Source organism: Colobus angolensis, unplaced genomic scaffold, assembly GCF_000951035.1.
Source record: "Colobus angolensis palliatus isolate OR3802 unplaced genomic scaffold, Cang.pa_1.0 Scaffold49, whole genome shotgun sequence".
Classification (NCBI taxonomy): Eukaryota; Metazoa; Chordata; class Mammalia; order Primates; family Cercopithecidae; genus Colobus; species Colobus angolensis.
The window spans coordinates 4713134-4736710 of NW_012118376.1; the positions used below are offsets into that span (position 1 = coordinate 4713134).

General features: G+C 36.5%; 1 protein-coding gene across 1 annotated transcript in view; it reads left to right on the forward strand.

Moving 5' to 3' along the window:
* ANKRD31 (ankyrin repeat domain 31) overlaps positions 1–23577 on the forward strand; it is a 179704-nt gene that overhangs the window by 19538 nt on the left and 136589 nt on the right. The window contains exons 3-5 of the mRNA XM_011959242.1: positions 2112–2221; positions 13581–13618; positions 17980–18056. Of these exons, the coding sequence (XP_011814632.1) occupies positions 2112–2221; positions 13581–13618; positions 17980–18056 (225 nt within the window). The remainder of the gene's footprint in view (positions 1–2111; positions 2222–13580; positions 13619–17979; positions 18057–23577) is intronic.

Consider the following 23577-nt stretch of genomic DNA (forward strand, 5'->3'; position numbering starts at 1 on the left):
TTTCTGCCCTGCTTTTTCCCCATCTTTGTGGTTTTATCTGCCTCTGGTCTTTGATGATGGTGACGTACTGATGGGGTTTTGGTGTGGGTGTCCTTGCTGTTTGTTAGTTTTCCTTCTAACAGTCAGGACCCTCAGCTGGAGGTCTGTTGGAGATTGCTTGAGGTCCACTCCAGACCCTGTTTTCCTGGGTGTCAGCAGCAGAGGCTGCAGAAGATAGAATATTGCTGAACAGCGAGTGTACCTGTCTGATTCTTGCTTTGGAAGCTTCCTCTCGGGGTGTATTCCACCGTGTGAGGTGTGGGGTGTTGGTCTGCCCCTAGTGGAGGATGTCTCCCAGTTAGGCTTCTCAGGGGTCAGGGACCCACGTGAGCAGGCAGTCTGTCTGTTCTCAGATCTCAACCTCCATGTTGGGAGATCCACTGCTCTCTTCAAAGCTGTCAGACAGAGTCGTTTGTGTCTGCAGAGGTTTTTGCTGCTTTTGTTGTTGTTGTTGTTGTTGTTGTTTAGCTGTGCCCTGTCCCCAGAGGTGGAGTATACAGAGACAGGCAGGCCTCCTTAAGCTGCTGTGAGCTCCACCCAGTTCCATCTTCCCAGGGCTTTGTTTACCTACTTAAGCCTCAGCAATGGCGTGCTGCCTTGCAGTTAGATCGCAGACTGCTGTGTTAGCAATGAGGGAGGCTCCATGGGCGTGGGACCCTCCCGGCCAGGTGTGGGATATAATCTCCTGATATGCCTGTTTGCTAAGACCCTTGGTAAAGCGCAGTATTGGGGTGGGAGTTACCCGATTTTCCAGGTGTTGTGTGTCTCAGTTCCCCTGGCTAGGAAGAGGGATTCCTTTCCCCCTTGAGCTTCCCAGATTAGGTGATGCCTTGCCCTGCTTCAGCTGTCGCTGGTTGGGCTGCAGCAGCTGACCAGCACCGATTGTCCGGCACTCCCTAGTGAGATGAACCCAGTACCTCAGTTGAAAATGCAGAAATCACCTGTCTTCTGTGTTGCTCGTGCTCGGAGTTGGAGACTGGAGCTGTTCCTATTCGGCCATCTTGCTCCGCCCCCCTAAAATGAATTTTAAAAGAAATTTAAAATTATTCTTGTAGTGTTTAAGTCTATGTACTTTCTATGCATATTGATTGCCTTTATTCATCCTGAGGCAAAGAAATATCAAGTATTATTTCATTCAATGTACTATATGTGTTTCCTCTTAATAATTAAAAAATATTAACAGATAAAAGTGGCAGTTAAGAAATTATGATATACTATAAACATTTAAAACAAGCTCAACATCACTGATCATCAGAGAAATGCAAATTAAAACTGCAAGGAGATACCATCTCATGCCTGTCAGAATGGTGATTATTTAAAAGTCAGGAAACAATAGATGCTGGCAAGGCTTTGAAGAAATAGGAATGCTTTTACACTGTTGGTGGGAATGTAAATTAGTTCAACCATTGTGGAAGACAGTACAGCGATTCCTCAAGGATCTAGAACCAGAAATACCATTTGACCCAGCAATTCCATTACTGGGTATAAACCCAAAGGATTATAAATTATTCTACTATAAAGACACATGCACATGTATGTTTACTGCAGCACTATTTACAATAGCAAAGACCTGGAACCAACCCAAATGCCCATCAATGATAGACTGGATAAAGAAAATATGGTACATATACACCATGAAATACTATGCAGCCACAATCTCAGTCCTTTGCAGGGACATGGATGAAGCTGGAAACCATCATCCTCAGCAAACTAACACAGGAACAGAAAACCAAACACTGCATGTTCTCATTCATAAGTGGGAGTTGAACATTGACAACACATGGACACAGAGAGGGGAACACACACACACACACCCGGGCCTGTTGGGGATTGAGGGGTGAGGGGAGGGAACTTAGGGGATGCATCAATAGGTGCAGCAAACCACCGTGGCACACATATACCTGCATGTTCTGCACATATATCCCCCTTTTTTTTAGAAGAAATAAAAAAAGAAATTATGATATACTAGATGATTCTTAATGACATTTTGCATTCCTATAAAATTCTTGGGCCATTGTCAAAGCAGAGCAATAAAACTGTTGCCAATGTTTTATGATTATGTTTCATTCTAGGCGTGCCTTCTCCTGAGATTCAACTTAGATTTAAGCTCAAAGAGGATCTGCAAGAGCAAATGAGTAATAATAGGATGATGCGTATTCTTAGCGAGGATACAATATTACAGGTGTGTAGCGTGTTAATTGAATACATACTCATTAAAAATTGGAAATGCTATCAGAGTGGCAAATCACGAATTCTTATTCTTTTTGTCTATTATTTTGCTTCTTTCCTCTTTTCTTATTAATTTTTACCTCTTTCTTAACCAGTCATTCTATTTCTTTGCTGAAACTTTGATGAAAACAATTGTTTTAGGAGAGAGGATTTAGAATACAGTTGACCCTTGAACAATTTGGGAGTTAGGGATGCTGACCCTTTGTGCAGTCAGAAATCCACATACAACTTTTGACTCTCCCAAAACTAAACTACTAATAGCCTACTGTTGACTGGAAGCCTTACTGATAGTCAATACATATTTTGTCTTTTATATGTATTATGTACTGTATTGTAACAACACAGTAAGATAGAGAAAAGAAAATGTTAAGATGATAAAGAAGAGAAAACATATTTACTATTCATTAAGTGCAAGGGGGACATCATAAAGATCTTCATCCTATCGTCTTCACATTGAGTAGACTGGGGAAGAAAAAGAGAGAAAGAGGAGGGGTTGGTTTTGCTTTCCCAGGGGTGGCAGGGGTTGAAAATTCATGTGTAAGTGAACCCACACAGTTCAAGCCTGTGTTGTTCAAAAGTGAACTGTGTTTTCTTTTGTCTACTCTTACACCTCTTACGTTTTTCGCCCTTTGGTAGAGATGCAGATATGAGAAGAACAGAGGTTAAAATAGGATGTAATAATTATGAGTTTCATCTCCATTTTATATTAGGGATTATTCTTAAACTTGTGAAGAAGATATAGCCTGTATGGTATAATTTGTGATATAGGCCACTGAAAAGACACTTCTGTTGTCTTGTGTGTGAGTGTATGTATGTGTATGTGCACACACACACACACATACTAAGATTTTTTCCTTTATTTGTCTTTTAAAATATGATTTTGACATTTATGTCATTTCAAACTGCATGTAGATTTCTGGCAATCAAACTTTTTTGGTGTACAGATTATTATCACCTGGGTACTAAGCATAGTACCTGACAGTTTTTTTTTCTGAACCTTTTCCTTGTCCCATCATTCTCCCTCAAGTAAGCTCCAGTATCTGTGTTTCCCCTCCTTCTGTCCATGTGTTCTCATGATTTAGCTCCTACTTATAAGTGAGAACATGCATTACTTGGTTTTCTGTTTCTGCATTAGTTTGCTAAGATAATGGCCTCCAGTTCCATCCATGTTGCTGCAAAGACATAATCTCATTCTTTTTTATGACTGCATAGTATTCTACCACGTGCCACCATGCCTGGGTAATTTTTGTATTTTTAGCAGAGACAGGGTTTTGCTATGTTGGCCAGGCTGGTCTCAAACTCCTGACCACAAGCGATCTGCCCACTTTGACCTCCCAAAGTGCTGGGATTACTAGGGTAAGCCACTGCACCTGGCCTGTTATTCTTTAACTTTTAATAGCCATTTTGACTGGTGTGAGCTGGTATCTCATTGATTTGCATTTCCTAAATGATTAGTGACATTGAGCATTTTTTCATGTGCTTGTTGACCACGTATATGTCTTCTTTTGAAAAGTGTCTGTTCATGTCTTTTGCCCACTTTTTTTTTTTTTTTGAGATGGAGTTTCACTCTTGTTGCCCAGTCTGGTGTGCAATGGCACAATCTCAGCTCACCGCAATCTCTGCCTCCCAGCTTCAAACAATTCTCCTGCCTCTGCCTTCCGAGTAGCTGGGATTACAGGCATGCGCCACCATGCTCGGCTAATTTTTTTGTATTTTTAGTAGAGATGGAGTTTCTACGTGTTGATTAAGCTGGTCTCGAACTTTTGATCTCAGGTGATCTGCCCACCTCGGTCTCCCAAAGTGCTAGGATTACAGGCGTAAGCCACCATGCCCGGCTATTGCCCACTTTTTAATGGAGGTGTTTTTTGTTTGTACATTTGTGTATTAGACCTTTGTCAGATGTATAGTTTGCAAACATTTTCTCCCATTCTGTAGGTTGCCTGTCAAACGTTTTGTACCATTCTGTAGGTTGCCTGTTTACTCTGTTGATAGTTTCTTTTGCCGTGCAAAAGTTGTTTGGTTTAATTAGGTCCCATTTGTCAATTTTTGTTTTTCTTGTGATTGCTTTTGGAATTTTCATCATCAAATCTTTGCCAGTTCCTATGTCCAAAATGGTATTTCCTAGGTTATCTTCCAGGGTTTTATAGTTTTAGGTTTTATATTTAGATCTTTAATCCATCTTGAGTTGATTTTTATATAAGGTATAAGAAAGGGGTCCAGTTTCAACCTTCTGTATATACTAGCCAGTTATCCCAGCACCATTTATTGAATGAGGAATTCTTTCCCCATTGCTCATTTTTGTCAGCTTTGCCAAAGATCAGATTGTCATAGGTGTGTAGCTGTATTTCTGGGCTTTCTCTTCTGTTCCATTGGTTTATGTTTCTACTTTTGTACCAGTACCATGCTGATTTGGTTATGGTAGCTTTTTACAGTTTGAAGACAGGCAATGTGATTCCTCCTGCTTTTTCTTTTTGTTTAGAATTGCCTTGGCTATTTGGGCTCTTTTCTGGTTCCATATGAATTTTAGAATAGTTTTTTCTGGTTCTGTGAAGGATGTCATAGCATTGAATCTGTAAATTGCTTTGGGTGATATGGCCATTTTAACAATATTGAGTCTTCGTATTCATGAGTATGGAATGTTCTTCTATTTGGGTCACATATGATTTCTTTGAGCAGTGTTTTGTAATTCTCGTTGTAGAGATCTTTCACCTTCCTAGTTAGCTGGATTCCTAGTTTTTTGTTTGTTTTTGTTTTTGTTTTGTTGTTGTTGTTTTGCCAATTATGAATGGGACTGTGTTACTTTTGACTGTCAGTTTGATGTTGCTCTTGGTGTATAGAAATGCTACTGATTTTTGTACATCAATTTTGTATTCTGAAACTTTGCTGAAGTTGCTTATCAGTTCAAGGAGCTTTTGGGCAGAGACTATGGGGTTTTCTAGATATAGAATCATGTCATCTGCCAACAGGGATAGTTTGACTTCCTCTCTTTTTATTTGGATGCCTTTTATTTCTTTCTCTTACTTGATTGTTCTGGCCAGGACTTCCAATACTATGTTGAATAGGAGTGGTGAGAGAGGGCATCCTTATCTTGTTCTGGTTTTCAAGGGAAATGCTTTCAAGTTTTGCCCGTTCAGTATGAAGTTTGATGGTGGCTATGGCTTTGTCATAGGTGGCTCTTATTATTTTGAAGTATATTCTTTCAATGCCTAGGTTATGGAAGGTTTTTAACATGAAGAGATTTGAATTTGATTGAAAGCCTTTTCTGCATCTGTTGGGATAATCATGTGGTTTTTGTCTTTATTTCTGTTTATGTGGTGAGTCACATTTATTGATTTGAATATGTTGAAGCATTCCAGAGATAAGGCCTACTTTATCCTGGTGAATTAGCTTTTTGTTGTGCTAATTCACTTTTGGTTTGTTAGTATTTTGTTGAGAATTTTGATGAGCATCTATGTTCATCAAGGATATTAACCTGAAGTTTTCTTTTTTTGTTGTGGCTCCACCAGGTTTTAGCATCAGGATTATGGTGACCTCATAGAATGAGTTGGGGATGAGTCTCTCCTCCTCAATTTTTTGTAATAACTTCAGTAGGAATGGCACCAGCTCTTCTTTGTACATCTGTTGTAATTCAGCTGTGAATCTCTCTGGTCCTGGGCTTTTTTTGGTTGGTAGGCTGTTTATTACTGATTTAATGTCAGTGCTCATTATTGGTCTATTTAAGTATTCAATTTCTTCCTGATTCAGTTTTGGGAGGATGTATGTGTCCAGGAATTTATCCATTTCTTCTAGAATTTTAGATTTATGTGCAAAGAGGTGTTGATAGTTGTCTCTGATGGCTATTTGCATTTCTGTGGGGTCAGTGGTAACATCTCCTTTGCCATTTCTAATTATGTTTATTTGGATATTCTCTCTTTTCTTCTTTATTAGTCTACCTAGAATTCTGTCTGTCCTATTAATTTTTTCCAAGGAACCAACTCCTGGATTTGTTGATCTTTTTTATGGTTTTTGTGTCTCTGTCTCCTTCAGTTCAGCTCTGATTTTTGGATATTTCTTGTCTTCTTCTAGCTTTGAGGTTGCTTTGCTCTTGCTTCTCCAGTTCTTCTAGTTGTGATGTTTCATTGTTAATTTGAGAAAGAAGATCTTTTTGAGACAAGCAAATGCTCAGGGGATTCATTACCACCAGAACTTCCTTACAAGAGCTCCTAAAAGAAGCACTAAATATGAAAAGTAAAGATTATTACCAGCCATGACACAAACACACTTAAGTACACAGACCAGTGACAGTATAAAGCAACCACACAAACAAATCTGCATAATAACCAGCTAACAACATGATGGCAGGATCAAATCCACACATATCAATACTAACCTTCAATATAAATGAACTAAATGTCCCCATTAAAAGGCACAGAGTGTCAAGCTGAATAGAGGTAAGACCCAGAGATAAGCTGTCTTCAAGAGACCCATCTCACATACAGTGGTACCCATAGGCTCAAAATAAAAGGTTGGAGAAAAATCCACCAAGCAAATAGAAAACAGAAAAAAGCATGTGATGCAATCCTAATTGCAGACAAAACAGCTTTTTAGCAACGAAGATCAGAAAAGACAAAGAAGGGCATCCCTTCCCTAGTCCATAGCAAGATAAAAAAGGGCACTACATAATGGTAAAGGGTTCCATTCAACAAGAAGACCCAACTGTCTTAAATCTGTATGCGCCCAACTCAGGTGCATCCATATTCATAAAGCAAGTTTTTAGAGACCTAAGAAGAGGCTTAGACTCCCACACAATAATACTGGGATACTTCAACACCACACCAACAGTATAAGACAGATTATTGAGGCAGAAAATTAACAAAGAGATTCAGGACCTGAACTCAACACTTGACCAAATGGACCTAGTAGACATCTACAGAACTCTCCACCCGAAGACAACAGCATATACATTCTTTTCATTGCCACATGGCACATACTCTAAAATTGACCCTGCAATCGGACGTGAAACAATTTTCAGGAAACTCAAAAAACTGAAATGATACCAACCACACTCTTGGACCACAGCACAATAAAAATAGAATTCAAGGCCAAGAAAATTGCTCAAAACCATACAATTCCACAGAAATTAAACAACTTTCTCCTGAAGGACTTTTGGGTAAATAGTGAAATTAAGGTAGATATCAAGAAGTTCTTTGAAATTAATGCGAATGAAGACACAACATACCAGAATCTTTGGGACACAGCTAAGGCAGTGTTAAGAGAGAGATTTATAGCACTGAACACCCACATCAAAAAGTTAGAAAGATCTCTAATATATATATATATATTTTTAAAGTAAATGTCATGGGGAAAAGTAAGGAATGATTCTGTTAGCACCTTGGTATAAATAAGTTAGCTAAGCAGAGATAAGGAAGGGAAGGAAAGATACATACATTTTAGTAGCAGAAACTGACAGCATTTCCCAAAAGTTAATATGAATGTCTACTTAATATCATACCTAGGAAAGTGTATCAAATAAATGATCTCTGATAAAAACCAAAACATTTAACACCAAATATCTTTCCTTGAAATTGAGAGCTCTATATTTGGCTTCTAATAACTCACTTAAAAATTAATTTTGTAACTTCTGAGATCAGAAAACAACATTTATTTCCTCTGTCTTCAGTAATTGTGAAATAGGAGGTAATAATTATTTTTCTTTCTGTTTATTTCAGAAACGTTTGCTATGTGATTATTGTCCCAGGAACTGTATTATACCTCAGAACATGGTTTAAAAAGTTTGATTATCAGACCCATTTGGGTAGCTTTTTAAATATATGGATGCTCAGAGCCATGCTTGGGTGGAACCTGGGGATGTTCAGTTTTCAAAAACCTTCCAATGAATTTCTAATATTCAGTCAGCTTGGAACAATCACCTTAAAGGACTTGAAGAGTTAATAAATGTATTCTTCAAATCTTTATCATCAGATAGTAAACTAGCCATCTGCTGAGTATGGGCTTGTTACATTAATGTGATTAAAATTACATTAAGAGGGATAAGTGAAGTATTGGATATTTGTTTATTTTTAAAAAACTTTCATTGGAAAAATAGATGCCTCCTTTAACTTTCTTTTATATCCCCACTTTTGTCTACAGTAAAAGGCAATGTAATCCCAGTGTTTGAACATCTGTAGTAAATTTTAATTAATACTCTTTTATAAATTGATAAATGTTGCTTCTTTCATTGTTTTCTTTTATCCTATCAAAATAAACCTTTTGAAATTTAACTATATGAGAGAAACCGACTTTATCAGATAAAGAAATTAAGATACCTGAAAAGGCACTTTCTCAGAGTTTGTTTTTTTTTTTAAATTTGTTGTTTTGCAACTGGAATTAGATTTCTAAGTAAATTCTAAATAATTATGAAACAGGTTTCTAAATAAATTCTCCCCAGAGACCAGTATTGACATTTCAACTTTAAAGAAGACATTTTAGAAATGATGAGCTATTTTAAATAAGAACAAACAATGAAGAAATAGAGGATCTTTGATTTATGTCATCTTGATTTTTTTAAATGTAGGCAGCAATCTTTAAAAATATTTTATACTCCTCATTTTTGTTGGGTCTTATAAAATACCATTTCTAGTTCTTTACATGTATGCTATATGGCAAGCAGTTTTAAAACTTTACATGAATAGATTTTGGTTTGTTTGGAAAGTTTAGTGATAGGCCTGGAGAGATAATGGAGACATGGGTGTGTCAAAATTAGGGGGGCATGATGGTTCATTTTATGTGTCAACTTGGCTGGGTCACCGAATGTTTAGATAGTTGGTCAAACATTATTCTGGATATTTCTGTGAGTGTTTTTGAATGAAATTAACATTAAAGTCAGTGGACCTGAGTAAAGCAGACTGCCCTCCATCATGTGGGTAGGCCTCATCTAATCAGTTGAAGACCTGAGTAGAACAGAAAGACCTGCCTCTCCCCGTAAGAGAGAATTCTATAGCAGACTGTCTTTAGATTTTATCAGCACCATTAGCTCTCCCAGATGATTTCCTGCTGGCCTTTAAATTTCATCTGTACTATTGGCTGTTCTGCTTCTCTGCCTGCTGACCTTTAGACTGGAACTATACCATTGGCTCTCTGTCTCTTGAGCCTGACAGGTCACACTGCGTATTTGCACTTGCCAGTTTCCATAATTGTGGGGGCCAATTCCTTATAATAAATCTCTTTCTACATATGTACACATCCCATTGGTTCTGTTTTTCTGGAGGATCCTGACTAATACAGTGGGCATCACTGGTCTTATAGTCAGTTTTTGGTCATCTAGAAGATACTTGTTGACAGGGAGTAATGATTAATTGAATTATACAATTATTACCAGTAGGCTGCTTCTTTTACCTCAGGACTATTTATCTGAGAGTTGTAAATACAACTTGAATCTCACTTTCCTTTTCCCTTTTGCAGCCTCCATCTTCTACGTTTATCCAGATTCAGAGAGAGAATCAGTTAAAATGAGCATTAAAGAGAACTTTGAAGGGGAAATAAATAACCACAGGCTTGTTTGATGAGTGTGTAATAGAAGAAGGATCAGGGCTGGCAAGGCCAGAACTAATGGAGAGATTATGCACTGTATGGTCTTTTAAAGCCCCAGTGGGCAGGTAACATTCTCTCCTCCTAGCTGCCTCACTGAGTAATAAATTACTGGGCAATTCAAATGCAATGTCATTTTTCTAAAGTTAGGTACCCCTGACTCTACTGAGCTGATCACTACTGCCAAATGGTATACTTTTCCTGGATCTTTAACTCATCCTAACTTGTTTCCTAAAATTGCTGTCTCTGTTCAGTAGTTGCAATAACTTAGGAATATTTCTGGGAAGAAGTAGGATGAAAGTGGGGTTTTAGCACCTAACTTAGCTGGAATAAAGACAATTCTCATTCAGTGGTTAAATCGCTGTGTATTTAAGTTGTGTTTAGATCCTAGTGAGTGGATGTCAACATTTAAGAATACTGAAGCAGTACGCAGATGGTACCATATGTCCAGAGGGAACCCTCTAAAAGGCAATTGTATGGATATTTGGAAATACTTAAAAATATTTATATAAATGACCAAGTTTGGGTACCTCACTCTGAAAGAAAGATATCTTAAGCAAATGTTATTAGCAATTCATCCAGGTACTTCAAACACTTACTGAATACCAGTAACTGCTATTCTGATTTATCAAATGTGAAGGTAGTTTGTGTGAGACATTCAGTGTGTCATGGAGAACCAGGATTGGTTGGGCTGATCCGGCAAGCCCGACTTCTTCCACTGCACTCCCAGTTATCCATAAATCAGTGAAAGACAATGTTCTCAGATAGCAAGAGATTGCTTTTTTGGTTGAGGGTATAGAAATATATTTGCTTCTTTTCTAGATCCTCTAAATTAACACAATTAACTTCTCTTACCTCTCACATCCTAGCTCCAAAACAAAAACAGCAACAACAACAACAACAAGAAAACTACAGTTTAATGGCCTTGTCAAAATGCAGTGGGGTAAAGACAGGGGAAAGTGCAGTCACATGTATTAAAAAGATAGATACCAATTTGGTGTTTCTTATGAAAAAATTGATTGACATGTATTCCTGCATATTGTTCATTAACAAATTAACAGCTCCAGCCCCCACTTGTATTCAATGGCATTAGCTCTTGGTTGGTAGTTATGTCTATAGAGGAGGAAAAAAATCAGCTGTCAGGAGCAACCTTCCTTCCTACTTGCTTTCTTACCTTTTGCATTTACCTTTTGCACTTTTGGAGGCCAACATGGGCAGATAGCTTGAGCCCAGGAGTTCAGTGTAGAACCTTATGTAGGCAGAGTCAAACGAATAATTAGTTCCCAACAGGAAAAGTCACTGGTCCTTTAGTAAGATAAATGAAGTGAATATTACAAATATTTGAAAAATTACTTTGCAGAGACACAGAACTATCTTGTGTGTAAGTATACCCTGTTGAATTAATTCTTGGGAGCGTCTGGGTTTGTCTCTTGACATTTCTTCTTATCTCTGGCCTCTGAACTCTGTAAAGCCTGCTTAGGAAGTATATACCTGTGAAACTAATGTAACTTTGGAGTGTTTAGGGATGCATTATCAATAAATAATACTGAGCATTAATTGGAGAAGGTTGAGGTTATCACATTGCTTTGTTTGTATTTTTTGACATAACTTGCATATGGTTAATTAATGAGTTAACATCTCCAGACCCCACCTATATGGAGTGGCATTAGCTCTGTATTGGTATTCGTGTAATCATGAAAATGCTTGCAAGTTCAGCCTAATGGCTTTATTTTCAGAGAGCTTTATAATTGATCTTAGAAACAAACATAAAGGGGCCGCTAAAGAGAAGTCTTTTACTAAAGATCTTTGATGCTAACGACATATTAATAGTAAAGATTCCTTTTAAAGTGACAAAAGCCAGTGTGTTTTGAACTCTTAAAATGGAAGCATATTGTCAGTGCATTTTATCTTTTTTGAAAGGGACACAACTTCACATTTTCTGATATTAATTAAGAATTAGGCAGAATCAGTTTTGAGATGGGGTTTCTGTCGCCCAGGCTGGGATGCAGTGGTGCAATCATAGCTCACTGCAGCCTCAACCTCCCTGGGTTCAGGTGATCCTCCCACCTCAGCCTCCTAGAGAGTTGAAACTATAGGCATAGGCCACCATGCCTGGCTAATTTTTTTGTATTTTTTTTTGGCAGAGACTGATTTTTACCATGTTTCCTAGGCTGGTCTCCAACTCCTGGGCTCAAGCTGTCTGCCCAGATTGACCCCCCCAAAGTGCTAGGATTACAGATGTGACCCACTGCACCCTGCCCAGTTAGTATTTTACACTGTAACACAGAGGTCATATAATTTCTGGTCCTTAGGGGAAATATTAAAACTCAGAACTGGACAAGAATGGCTGTTCAGAATCATCACATATTAATGAAGAGGAAAAAACTAGGAATTAAAAAAAGGAACACTTCTCTTTCTCTTCACTTAAGTTCTACTTTGTTTTTTTTTGTGGAAAGGAGTTATGATAAAGACAGAAGAGCCAAAACTATAAAACTCTTAGAAGAAAACATTGGAGAAGAGTATGATGACATTGGATTTGGCAATGATTTCTCAGTTATAACACCAAAAGCACAGTCAACAAAAGAAAAAATGGATAAGTTAGATTACATAAAAATTAAAAACTTTTGAGCATCAAAGTATACCATCAACAGAGTGTAAAAACATCTTATGGAATGGAATGGGAGAAAATATTTGCAAATCATGCATGCTTTACAGAATATATAAAGAATTCTTACAACTCCACAGCAGAAAAAAAAAAAAAAACAGAATTAGAAAATTAGTAAAGGGCTCAAGTAGACATTTCACCAAATAAGATATAAAAGTGGTCAATGAACAGATGCTCAGTATCACTAATCATTAGGGAAATGCAAATCAAAATCACAATGAAATACCACTTTTCACTCATTGTGATGACTTTTTTTTTCCAAAAAACCCAAAAATAACAAGTATTGGCAAGAATGTAGAGAAATTGGAACCCTTGTACATAGCAGATGGGAATGTATAATGATGCAACTGCTGTGGAAAACGGTATGGCTATTCCTTAAAAAAGTTAAACATAGAATCACCTTAACGATTTAGCAATTTCACTTCTGATTGTATATGCTGAAGAAGTGAAAGCAGGGACTTGAATAGATATATTTGTATACACATGTTCATGGCAACATTATTCTCAGTAACCAAAAAAGGTGGAAGCACTGCAAGTGTCCATCAATAGATGAGTAAACCAAATGTGGTATATACATACAATAGAATATTATTCAGCTTTAAAATGGAAGGAAATACAGATACATACCACAACATAGATTAACCTTGAATATATTCTACCAAGTGAAATAAGCTAGTCACAGAATGATTAAAATTTTATATCTCTTATATGATGTTTCTAGAGTAGTAAATCAATAAAGACAGAAAGCAGAATGGTGGCTGCCATGGGTTGTGGAGAGGGGAGTGGGGAGTTAACTGTCATTATAATGAGCATGGAGTTTCAGTCTGGGAAAATGAAAAAGTTCTGGAGGTGCATGGTGGTCTTGGTTGTACAACAGTGTGAGTATACTTAATGCCAGAGAACTGTACACTTAAAAATGTACAGATAGTAAATAGACAGTAAATTTTATGTGTATTTTACCACAATAAAAATAAACTAAGAAAGAATAACACAAAAATTACTTTAAATATTAATTTTTTTAGCTTGTTGCATTGAATTAACATTTATCAATTGGAAAAAACTGTTTTTTTTTTCCTGGCAGTCTCAAGATGAAACAGAACGAAATCAAGCTCTGTTACAGTAAGTAAACTAGTTTTTGGCTTCATTACGTTGTAGGTATTTTTGTCATTTTACACATCTAAGATGAATATTCATTTTTAAGAGTTTTAGAATTGTTGTATATTTTTGAATAATTGCCCATTTTGTAGCAAAAATATATGTTATTTTACACACGTTCTAGATAAGTTTTATTTCATAAGAAGCATTAAATCAGATTAACTTAGTTCTCTATTATTTTAAAAGCGAATTTAAAGCATAGCAAATTTATAAAGGGGCTGCAGATAAAAGCACAGCATGAAGGAAGAATTTGTAAAACTTACTGAAATTAGACTTCATACAATTATTATACCTTAAGAAACTCCACCAGGTGTAGTGGCTCACACCTGTAATCCTAGCACTCTGGGAGGCTGAGGCAGGCAGATCACCTGAGGTCAGGAGTTCGAGACCAGCCTGGCTAATATGAATTTAATAGAAACTCCATCTCTAATAAAAAGTACAAAATTAGCCGGGCGTGTTGGTGGGTGTCTGTAATCCCAGCTATTCGGGAGACTGAGGCATGAGAATTGCTTGAGCCTGGGAAGTGGAAGTTGCAGTGAACTGAGATCGTGCCACTGCACTCCAGCCTGGGCAACAGAGTGAGATGAGACTCTGTCTCAAAAAAAAAAAAAAAAAAAAAAAAAAAAAAAAAAAAAAAAAAAAAAAGAGAAAGAAAGAAAAAGAAACTATCCTTTCAGTTCTTTTAAAACAATGATTCTCAAAGTATGGTCTGTGAACACTTCAGGAGTCCGTGAGATTCTTTTAGAGGGTCTGTGAGGTCAAAACTCTTTTCATAATAATACTAACACATTAGTTGCCTATTTCATGGAATCAACATTTGCACAATAGTGTTATAGTAATGGTGGGTAAAACGCTGGAGTCTTAGTAGGAATCAAGGCAATGGCACCAAAGAATACTAGTAGTCATTGTGTTTTTTCACTGATATGTGCTCTCAGTTACAAAAATAAAAAGAAGGCAGTTTCACTTAATAGAATTTGTGTTTGATGAGGCAGGAAAATTATTAATTTTAGTAAGTCTCCACCTTTGAGTATATATATTTTTAATATTCTGTGTGATGAAATGGAAAGTATGCTTAAAGCATTTCTGTGCATACTCATATGTGATGTCTATGTTTTTGTTGAACCAGAGTCTCACTCTGTCACCCAGGCTGGAGTGCAGTGGTGCGATCTCGGGTTACTGCAACCTCCGTCTCCAAGATTCAAGCAATTTTTGTCCCTCAGCCTCCCAAGTAGCTGGGACTACAGGTGTGTGCCACCTTGTCTGGCTAATTTTTGTATTTTTAGTAGAGACAGGGTTTTGCCATGTTGGCCTTGCTTGTCTTGAGCTCCTGGCCTCGAGTGATCCACCCGCCTGGGCCTCCCACAGTGATGGGATTACAGGTGTGAGCCACTGTGTGCAGCCGTGATGTTTATCTTGAGTAAAACACCTGTGTACTTGTTTGAGTTGTAAGCATTAGAAGAAAACTGGTTTCACTTTTTTTTTAACTTGAGAGGTGATTTTTTGGATATTTTATAATGAAATGTGTCAACATTAAGAAAATGTACATAACTCAGTGCATAAGTATTTTCTAAAAGACCAATGCATGATGTTACAAAATCATGTATAGGTAAAAGACCCATTCAAAAGTGCAAGATAGACTGTGGGTTTTAATGTAATAGAACACAAAAAGTTCATTAATTTTGCTTCAGTTTCCTACATTTCCCTTTTAGGAAAGTATTGTTGATTAAATAATTTTGCTGTAATATTGATAAAGAATATTTTAGGGGTAGAGGGGGAAAGCGTCCTGTACCCCCAATGAAGGTTTGCTGAAAATGAACAGACAAAAGACAGATTTATAGAATAAAAAGGCATATAAAGTTTATTTAATGTACATGGGGGAAAATCACAGGAGTGTGGTTACCCAATAACCCAGTGAGGTCCAGATGTTTATATACCATTATTCACAGGGGAAGAGGAGATGGAGGTTATAGCAGTAAATGATTTTCAGGGGAAATGAATATGCCCAAAAACCAATGGCCTGGGACAAGTTCCTCTAAGTTTTGGGGGAATTGATGGGAAGATGAGAGGCAGAACTTCATTCTGAACAAAGGTTGTCTTATGCAGATAAAGTATTGGGTAATCTCTTGGTGCTGCTGTCAGAAGAATAGATAAAGAATTTGTCTGGACATGGTGTCTGTCCTGGCCTTAGAGACTTCTAGTGTTTTCTTTGATGGTTAATCTTTCCTGGTTGTTTAATTAGATTCCTAGGGAGGGGATTTTAAGACCATTTTATTTTATTTTTTCAAGAAAGTTTTTCAGTCAGATAAGGAAATTCTGGAGAGAGTCCCTTCAGGTGCTTAAAGAAAGAAAAGATCAGAGAAGTGGGGTGGAGGGTGAGAGGGAAGGTCAGATGGAGACCTTGGTTCTGAAGCTTATTTCTCAGGCCTTTCAATTTTCTTTAATTCAGAGTACTCAGCATGACATGGTGTCATATTTTGGGGTATTATTTTCTGTACCCAAGCAATATTCACAATTATCCAAAAAGGCTACTAAAATACTCCTCCCTTTTCCAGCTCCATATCTGTGTGAAGCCAGATGTTTGTTATGTACTTCAAATAAAATTATATATGGCAACAGATTGAATGCAGTAGCAGATACAGGATGGTAGTCACCTTTCATTTAAGCCACACATTAAAGAGATTTTTTAAAATGTCAAACATTACAACTTTTCTCACTAATTTTTTTTCATTTTGGGAAAGATAATTTTTCATAAAAATATATTAATATGTTCCTGGATTATTGCTGTCATTTAAAAATTTATACATATTTAATTTTGTTCTTCATTTTAGTTTCTAATATGTAAACATAAATAATTATAAGACACCAATAATTTTTAAGAGTATAAAGGAGTCTGAAAATCAAAAAGTTTGAAAACTGCTATTGTTGTAAAATAACTCTTTTGCCCCAGCTACCAACATTTAGAGAAGTAGAAAAAAGAAAAGACGAAGGAAGGCTAATATAGCATCCATATTCTCCCCGCCTAGAGAACCATGTAACATTTTGATACATTTTATGTTAGGCTTTATTTATATTTTTGATTTTGTTCATACTTTCTATAAAATTGGGATCATCTTGCAGATAGTTTTGTATCCTGTTTTTAAATTTTAAGTAATTGTTTGTCAAAGTTATTTTCTTGTTTCATAATGTTTTTAAAAATGTGAATTTTGATGACCTTATAATACCTTATTGTATTACTGACTTTACTATAATTCATTTAATTATTCCTCTACTACTGGACCTTTAGGTTGTTTGTAGTCTTACCTAACATAAATAACTATTTGTAATAATTTAGATGATGCTTTGCTCTATTTTCAGATTGTGTCTTAAATACTCTTGCAATTAAGGGAAAAAAATTCTGTTGTTAACTCAAACTATAGTTTTATTTTGTTTTCAATCAGCTTGTTCTTAAAGAATCACACTTTAGGGAAAAAAATCAGCATTCTTTTCTATTTGCTTCAAAAATTATCATTCTACATTAATAGTCTCATTTTTATTTGAAGGCAGCTTATATTGATCACTTCTGTTTTTGGACAGGAGAGAATGGTTAATTTATTATTCTTGCATAGTATTCCAGTAGTTGTGCCTGCTGCATTAAAAACTGCTCTTAAAACAGCTGAAACGAGAGGCTTTTTTTTTTTTTTTAAAGGAAGGTGTCTTGATTACATTTATACAGTAAATTAGGCTGAGAAAAATTATAGTTAGCTGATTGCCTTTCTTTAATCAGCTTTTAATTATCACAGGGCAGATGATCAAAATTGCAGATTAGGCATGACCCTTATTTTGCTTTTTAACTTCTTCCCTTCGGTATTCTCTACCTCTTCTTTGCCTGCTGTGAAATACAAGAATGGTAAGTAATGCCTGGAGAAATTTATCATTAATGACTCTCACTTACATCTAAAACTGTAATGACAAACTATCAGTGTATTTGATGATGTAGATAGACAAACTACATATTTTAGGACAATTTTTTCCCTGACCTTCCTACCACTATTTGGCAGACAGTCACGTCCAAAGTCACTTTTAGACCTAAATGTAGTTTAGCTTGTATACACTCCTCAGGTCATTTATTATTTTTCAGCTCTCTCCTTCATTTTTGCAGTTACTTGAAATGAAAATGTTAACAAATTGGTAATGATTGTAAAAATAATTGGAATGATATAGCAAAAAAAGTATCCTATTTGGAAAGCCTTTTAAGTGAAAAAGAAAAATTAAATTGTATTTGAATGAGAAACACTATTTTTTCTTTCACTTTAAAATTTATTTTTATTAATTAATTGATTTTTTAGGACTAGAAAAAATTGTTCAATGTTCATTGGGTTGTTTCGCCAGTCTGGACTTTCATTGAACCACCAAAATAGTGAAGGTATGTTTTCATGGTAGAGTCATATAAAGGAAATTAGTCTTTGCCTAAAAATAGAAGACTTAGATATACATTTATTTACAACTAGTCTGGTCAACTATATATATCTATATATCTAGATAGATATATAGATATAGATATATAGATTTTTTTTTTTTTTGGTAGAGATGGGGTCTTACTATGTTGTTCAAATTAGCTTTGACCTCCTGGGCTCAGGCAAATTATCCTGCCTTAGCCTCCCAAATAGTTGGGGCTACAGGCATGCTCTACTGAGCCTGGCTTACTATACATTTATAAATATGAAATCAGTGTTGCTATTGACTTAGATCATGGTTAATAGAGTTACCTATGGGAGTAGCAGCTCAGGTGCCGTTAGTATCTGCTACTCAAAATGTGATTTGGGGGCTGAAATTTGAAAACAAAGTTTATTTCCTATGTTCATAAGATTTTTAATAAGAATTTCATGTTTTTCTTGACTGTCAGTCACACAGGCCAGTTTTGCCCTGGTTTGAGCTATATTAGAGGATAGCTGTCTATCTTTTTGCAGTGTCTACCAATGCTTCCTCCAGAGTGAATTTTAGGTATATTGTGTCACAGTGTAGTAAATATTTATAGTGTTCAATGAAACCTAGTATTATAAGGAAAGGATACAAGGACTTGATAACATTTTGGAAAGATAACTTTAAAAAGCTCTGTCTTCTCTTGCTCTGTTGCTACAGCAACAAAGCAGTACCACTTTTGCCCACCACCAGCTCTTATGTGTACTTTTAGTGTCTAGAGTTTGGTCTTTAATATGGTTTATTCTTTTAACAAATACTTATTAAGCCTACTATATACCAGGTATATGGGTGCCAAGGGTGTGAATGCTAAATAAACCAGGGATTCTTAAAGGGTAGCTGATCCATTTTGGAGCATGACAATATCAGGATGAGCCTGAATGTACCGTTATTACTGAAAAGCAAGGATGCTTTCAAGGATGTCTGGGGCCAGTGCTGTAGGAATAAATGGTTAGCTCAATGGTACTGCGGCCAAACTGTGATAAACTGGCCAAAGTGATACATTAAGTAGGGATAAAAACCCAGTAATTTAGAGTTCATAGAAATAAGTTTGTGAAAAGACTATGAGTTCATAATGATACTCAAAAAACGTTAAGAGTGTACAAAAGATTGTCTCAATACAAAAAGAAAAGCAACTATAGCAGGATATTTAAGAATGGGCTGGGTGTGGTGGCTCACACCTGTAATCCAGCACTTTGGGAGGCTGAGCCAGGATGTTTGCTTGAGCCTAAGAGTTCGAGACCAGCCTGGGAATCACAGCAAGACCCCTGTCGCTACACACACACACACACACACACACACAATTATCCAGGTATGGTGGTGCATGCTGCGCTGAGGTGGGAGGATAGCTTGAGCCCAGGAGGTTGAGACTGCATGAGCCATGTTTCCAGCCCAGTTGACAGAGTGAGACCCTATCTCAAAAAAGAAAGTTTTAATGACTAAGAAATGGGGGCCTGTTAATACCTGTGCATTTTGATTTTTTAATTAAATACATATCTATTTATAAATCATAGGATTTTTTGTTTATCACTGTTTAAGTAGGGAAAGAGTCAGGCAGTCCTGGAAAAAGTAAGAATTGTACCAAGGAAAGAAAGGCCCACCACACAGTACCAGCAGTGACACATAAAACGTATAAAGTGGGGTCTGTGTCCCCAGATGACAAATTAACCTGATATCCAATTAAGGAGACTTTTCTGCAGAGACTAGATCCTTATCTCTTAATAAATAAAAGCCTTAGATGGCCCTGCCTATCATGATAAGATACTAAATGGCAGGAATAAGTTTCTAATAATACTACATAACTTATCAGTACATAATAAGTGACAAGACAAAAGCTTTTGTAACACCAACCAAGTAAAACTTAAAGCATTCTGGGACAAAACATTAGATTACAAAAAGTAACCTTTGTGAAGTTTAAGGTATTTATTTTCAAGTAAAACCAGATAATTGGCTGGTCAGATGGAATAATCTTGAGAGAAATAATCTCATGCCCCAACAAAATATCAGGTAGTCTGTAACCCTGGAAAGGTATCAGAGTATTACTTTAATCTTAAAAAGGTATAAGAACAACTATAGAAATAAAGAAGAATGAATTACACCAATGATACTGTTATTTTAGAATTAGTTTAAGAGCAGTAGTCTTTTATATCTTTGAAATGGTAAAAAATTATGTCAAATTTTTAGTTTAACTTGTTTAAGGAAATTTAAGTTTGTTATCATTGTTTAAATGTTAAATAGTAATTTTCAAGTTTTCCTGTCTTAGATATGGAATTTTAATAAATTAATCATTAAACAAATGTAAGTACAAGTGGTAATTAATGTTCCTCTTTAAATATAAAAAACTTTGTGATTTTTAAAAGGTTTAATAAGTATCAAATGGCCTAATATAATTCAGAATATGCCAAACATAACCTCCAAATTTAGTAAAAACTATTTAGCACTTTTTACAAGATGTAGTTATAGATTAAACAAAAAGAATTGTGTTTATAAAGCTGTAATGATATCATCTTAGAGGGTGAAGTCTTTTTTTTTTTTTGTAAGAATGTATTGAACAATTTCAGACAGAGGTGTCATGGATAATGACATGCCCTAGGCATTCCTTTCTCCTTTGGGTATTTTCTTTTTTCTTTTTCTTTTTTTTTTTGAGATAGAGCCTCTCTCTGTCTCCCAGACTAGAGTGCAGTGGCACGATCTCTGCTCACTGCAACCTCCATCTCCAGGGATCAAGTGATTCTCCTGCCTCAGCCTCCTGAGTAGCTAGGATTACAGGCATGCACCACCATGCCTGGCTAATTTTTGTATTTTTATTAGAGACAGGGTTTTACCATGTTGGCCAGGCTAGTCTTAAACTTGTGACCTCATGTGATCCACCCGCCTCGGCCTCCCAAAGTGCTGGGATTACAGGTGTAAGCCGCCGCGCCTGGCCTCTCCTTTGGGTTTTGACTATAGCAGGTGTCATCAATATTTACACAAAAATTTGTTTTTATTTTTCTCATACCCAAGTCTAGTATTTATTTTAAAACAGGGTTCCACTATGTCCTATATTCCCATAACTCCAACCTCCTGCCCATTTGGCCTCCTGAGTGCCAGCCATTGATGCCTTGTGATGCCATTAGCATCTGTGCACTGTTGTCACCACTCTCCTTGAACTTCTGAGTCACAAGTCTCATAGGCTGTTCCTTTAAAAGTACCACATGGCCAGGTGAGGTAGTGCATGCCTATAGTCCCAGCTACTAGGGAGACTGAATTGGAAGGATCCCTTGGGCCCAGGAATTTGAAGTGTCAGTGGGCTATGATTGTGCCACTGCATTACAGCCTGGGTGACAAAGCAGTACCCCCACCTCTAAAAAATAAAAATAAAAATAAAAAAATAGTGCCAAATGCACCAGGATTATTGCTTTGTGTGTTTCTTGCTGCCCTAAAGCAGCTGTGACTAGAGATCCATAGAACTGGTAGTTCTCTTCCATTCTGGCACTTCATTGCAGCTGTCTCTTGCCTTTACTCCTTTCAGAGTATTCAGAACAAGAAGCTCATTTTATTATAATTCCAGACTATAGGTTAAATCACGTACAAGTAAATTATTAAATTATTAGCTTTTATAGCTGACTGTGTTCTAATACAGACCTCTGCCCCAATTCAAAGGGTAAATTCTAACCAAATTGTAGAAAGATAAAGATAAGCCAACTATCTTAAGCAAATATAATAGCTTTGGCCTTAAAACACCTGTGTATAAGTTAAATTTTGTGTATAAGTTAAACCATGCTTCTCTGGCCATTTTCTTTGAATTTGATGCTTTATAATTATTTCTCATGTATACCATTACATTTTGCCTCTCTAAAGTGAAAGTAGAAAATTTGAAAATTCTTTTAAGACCATTGATGCTAGGAAGAAACTGCATCAACTAACGAGCAAAATAACCAGCTAATATCATAATGACAGGATCAAGTTCACACATAACAATATTAACCTTAAATGTAAATGGGCTAAATGGTCCAATTAAAAGACACAGAATGGCAAATTGGATAAATAGTCAAGACCCATCAGTTTGCTGTATTCAGGAGACCCATCTCACATGCAGAGACATACATAGGCTCAAAATAAAGGGATGGAGGAAGATCTACCAAGCAAATGGAAAACAAAAAAAGGCAAGGGTTGCAATCCTAGTCTCTGATAAAACAGACTTTAAACGGACAAAGATCAAAAGAGACAATGAAGGCCATTACATAATGGTAAAGTGATCAATTCAACAAGAAGAGCTAACTATCCTAAATATATATGCACCCAATATAGGAGCACCTAGATTCAAAAAGCAAGTCCTTAGAGACTTACAAAGAGACTTAGACTCCCATACAATACTAATGGGAGACATTAACACACACTGTCAACATTAGAAAGATCAACGAGACAGAAAGTTAACAAGAATATCCAGGAATTGAACTCAACTCTGCACCAAGTGGACCTAATAGACATCTACAGAACTCTCTACCCCAAATCAACAGAATATATATTCTTCTCAGCACCACATTGCACTTATTCCAAAATTGACCACATAGTTGGAAGTAAAACACTCCTCATCAAATGTAAAAGAACAGAAATTATAACAAACTGTCTCTCAGACCACAGTGCAATCAAACTAGAACTCAGGACTAAGAAACTCAATCAAAACCTCTCAACTACATGGAAACTGAACAACCTGCTCCTGAATGACTACTGGGTACATAATGAATTGAAGGCAGAAATAAAGATGTTATTTGAAACCAAGCAGAACAAAGATACAACATACCAGAATGTCTGGAACACATTTAAAGCAGTATGTGGAGGGAAATTTATAGCACTATATGCCCACAAGAGAAAGCAGGAAAGATCTAAAATTGACACCCTAACATCACAATTAAAATAACTAGAAAAGCAAGAGCAAACACATTCAAAGGCCAGCAGAAGGCAAGAAATAACTAAGATCAGAGCAGAACTGAAGGAGATAGAGATGCAAAAAGCCCTTCAAAAAATCTGTGAATCCAGGAGGTGGTTTTTTGAAAAGATCAACAAAATTGATAGACTGCTAGCAAGACTAATAAAGAAGAAAAGAGAGAAGAATCAAATAGACGCAATAAAAAATGATAAAGGGGATATCACCACCAATCCCACAGAAATACGAACTACCATCAGAGAATAATATAAACACCTCTAGCCAAATAAACTAGAAAACCTAGAAGAAATGGATAAATTCCTGAACACATACACTCTCCCAAGACTAAACCAGGAAGAAGTTGAATCCCTGAATAGACCAACAGCAGTCTCTGAAATTGAGGCAATAATTAATAGCCTACCAACCAAAAAAAGTCCAGGACCAGATGGATTCACAGCCAAATCCTACCAGAGGTATGAGGAGGAGCTGGTACTATTCCTTCTGTAACTATTCCAATCAATACAAAAAGAGGGAATCCTCCCTAACTCATTTTATGAGGCCA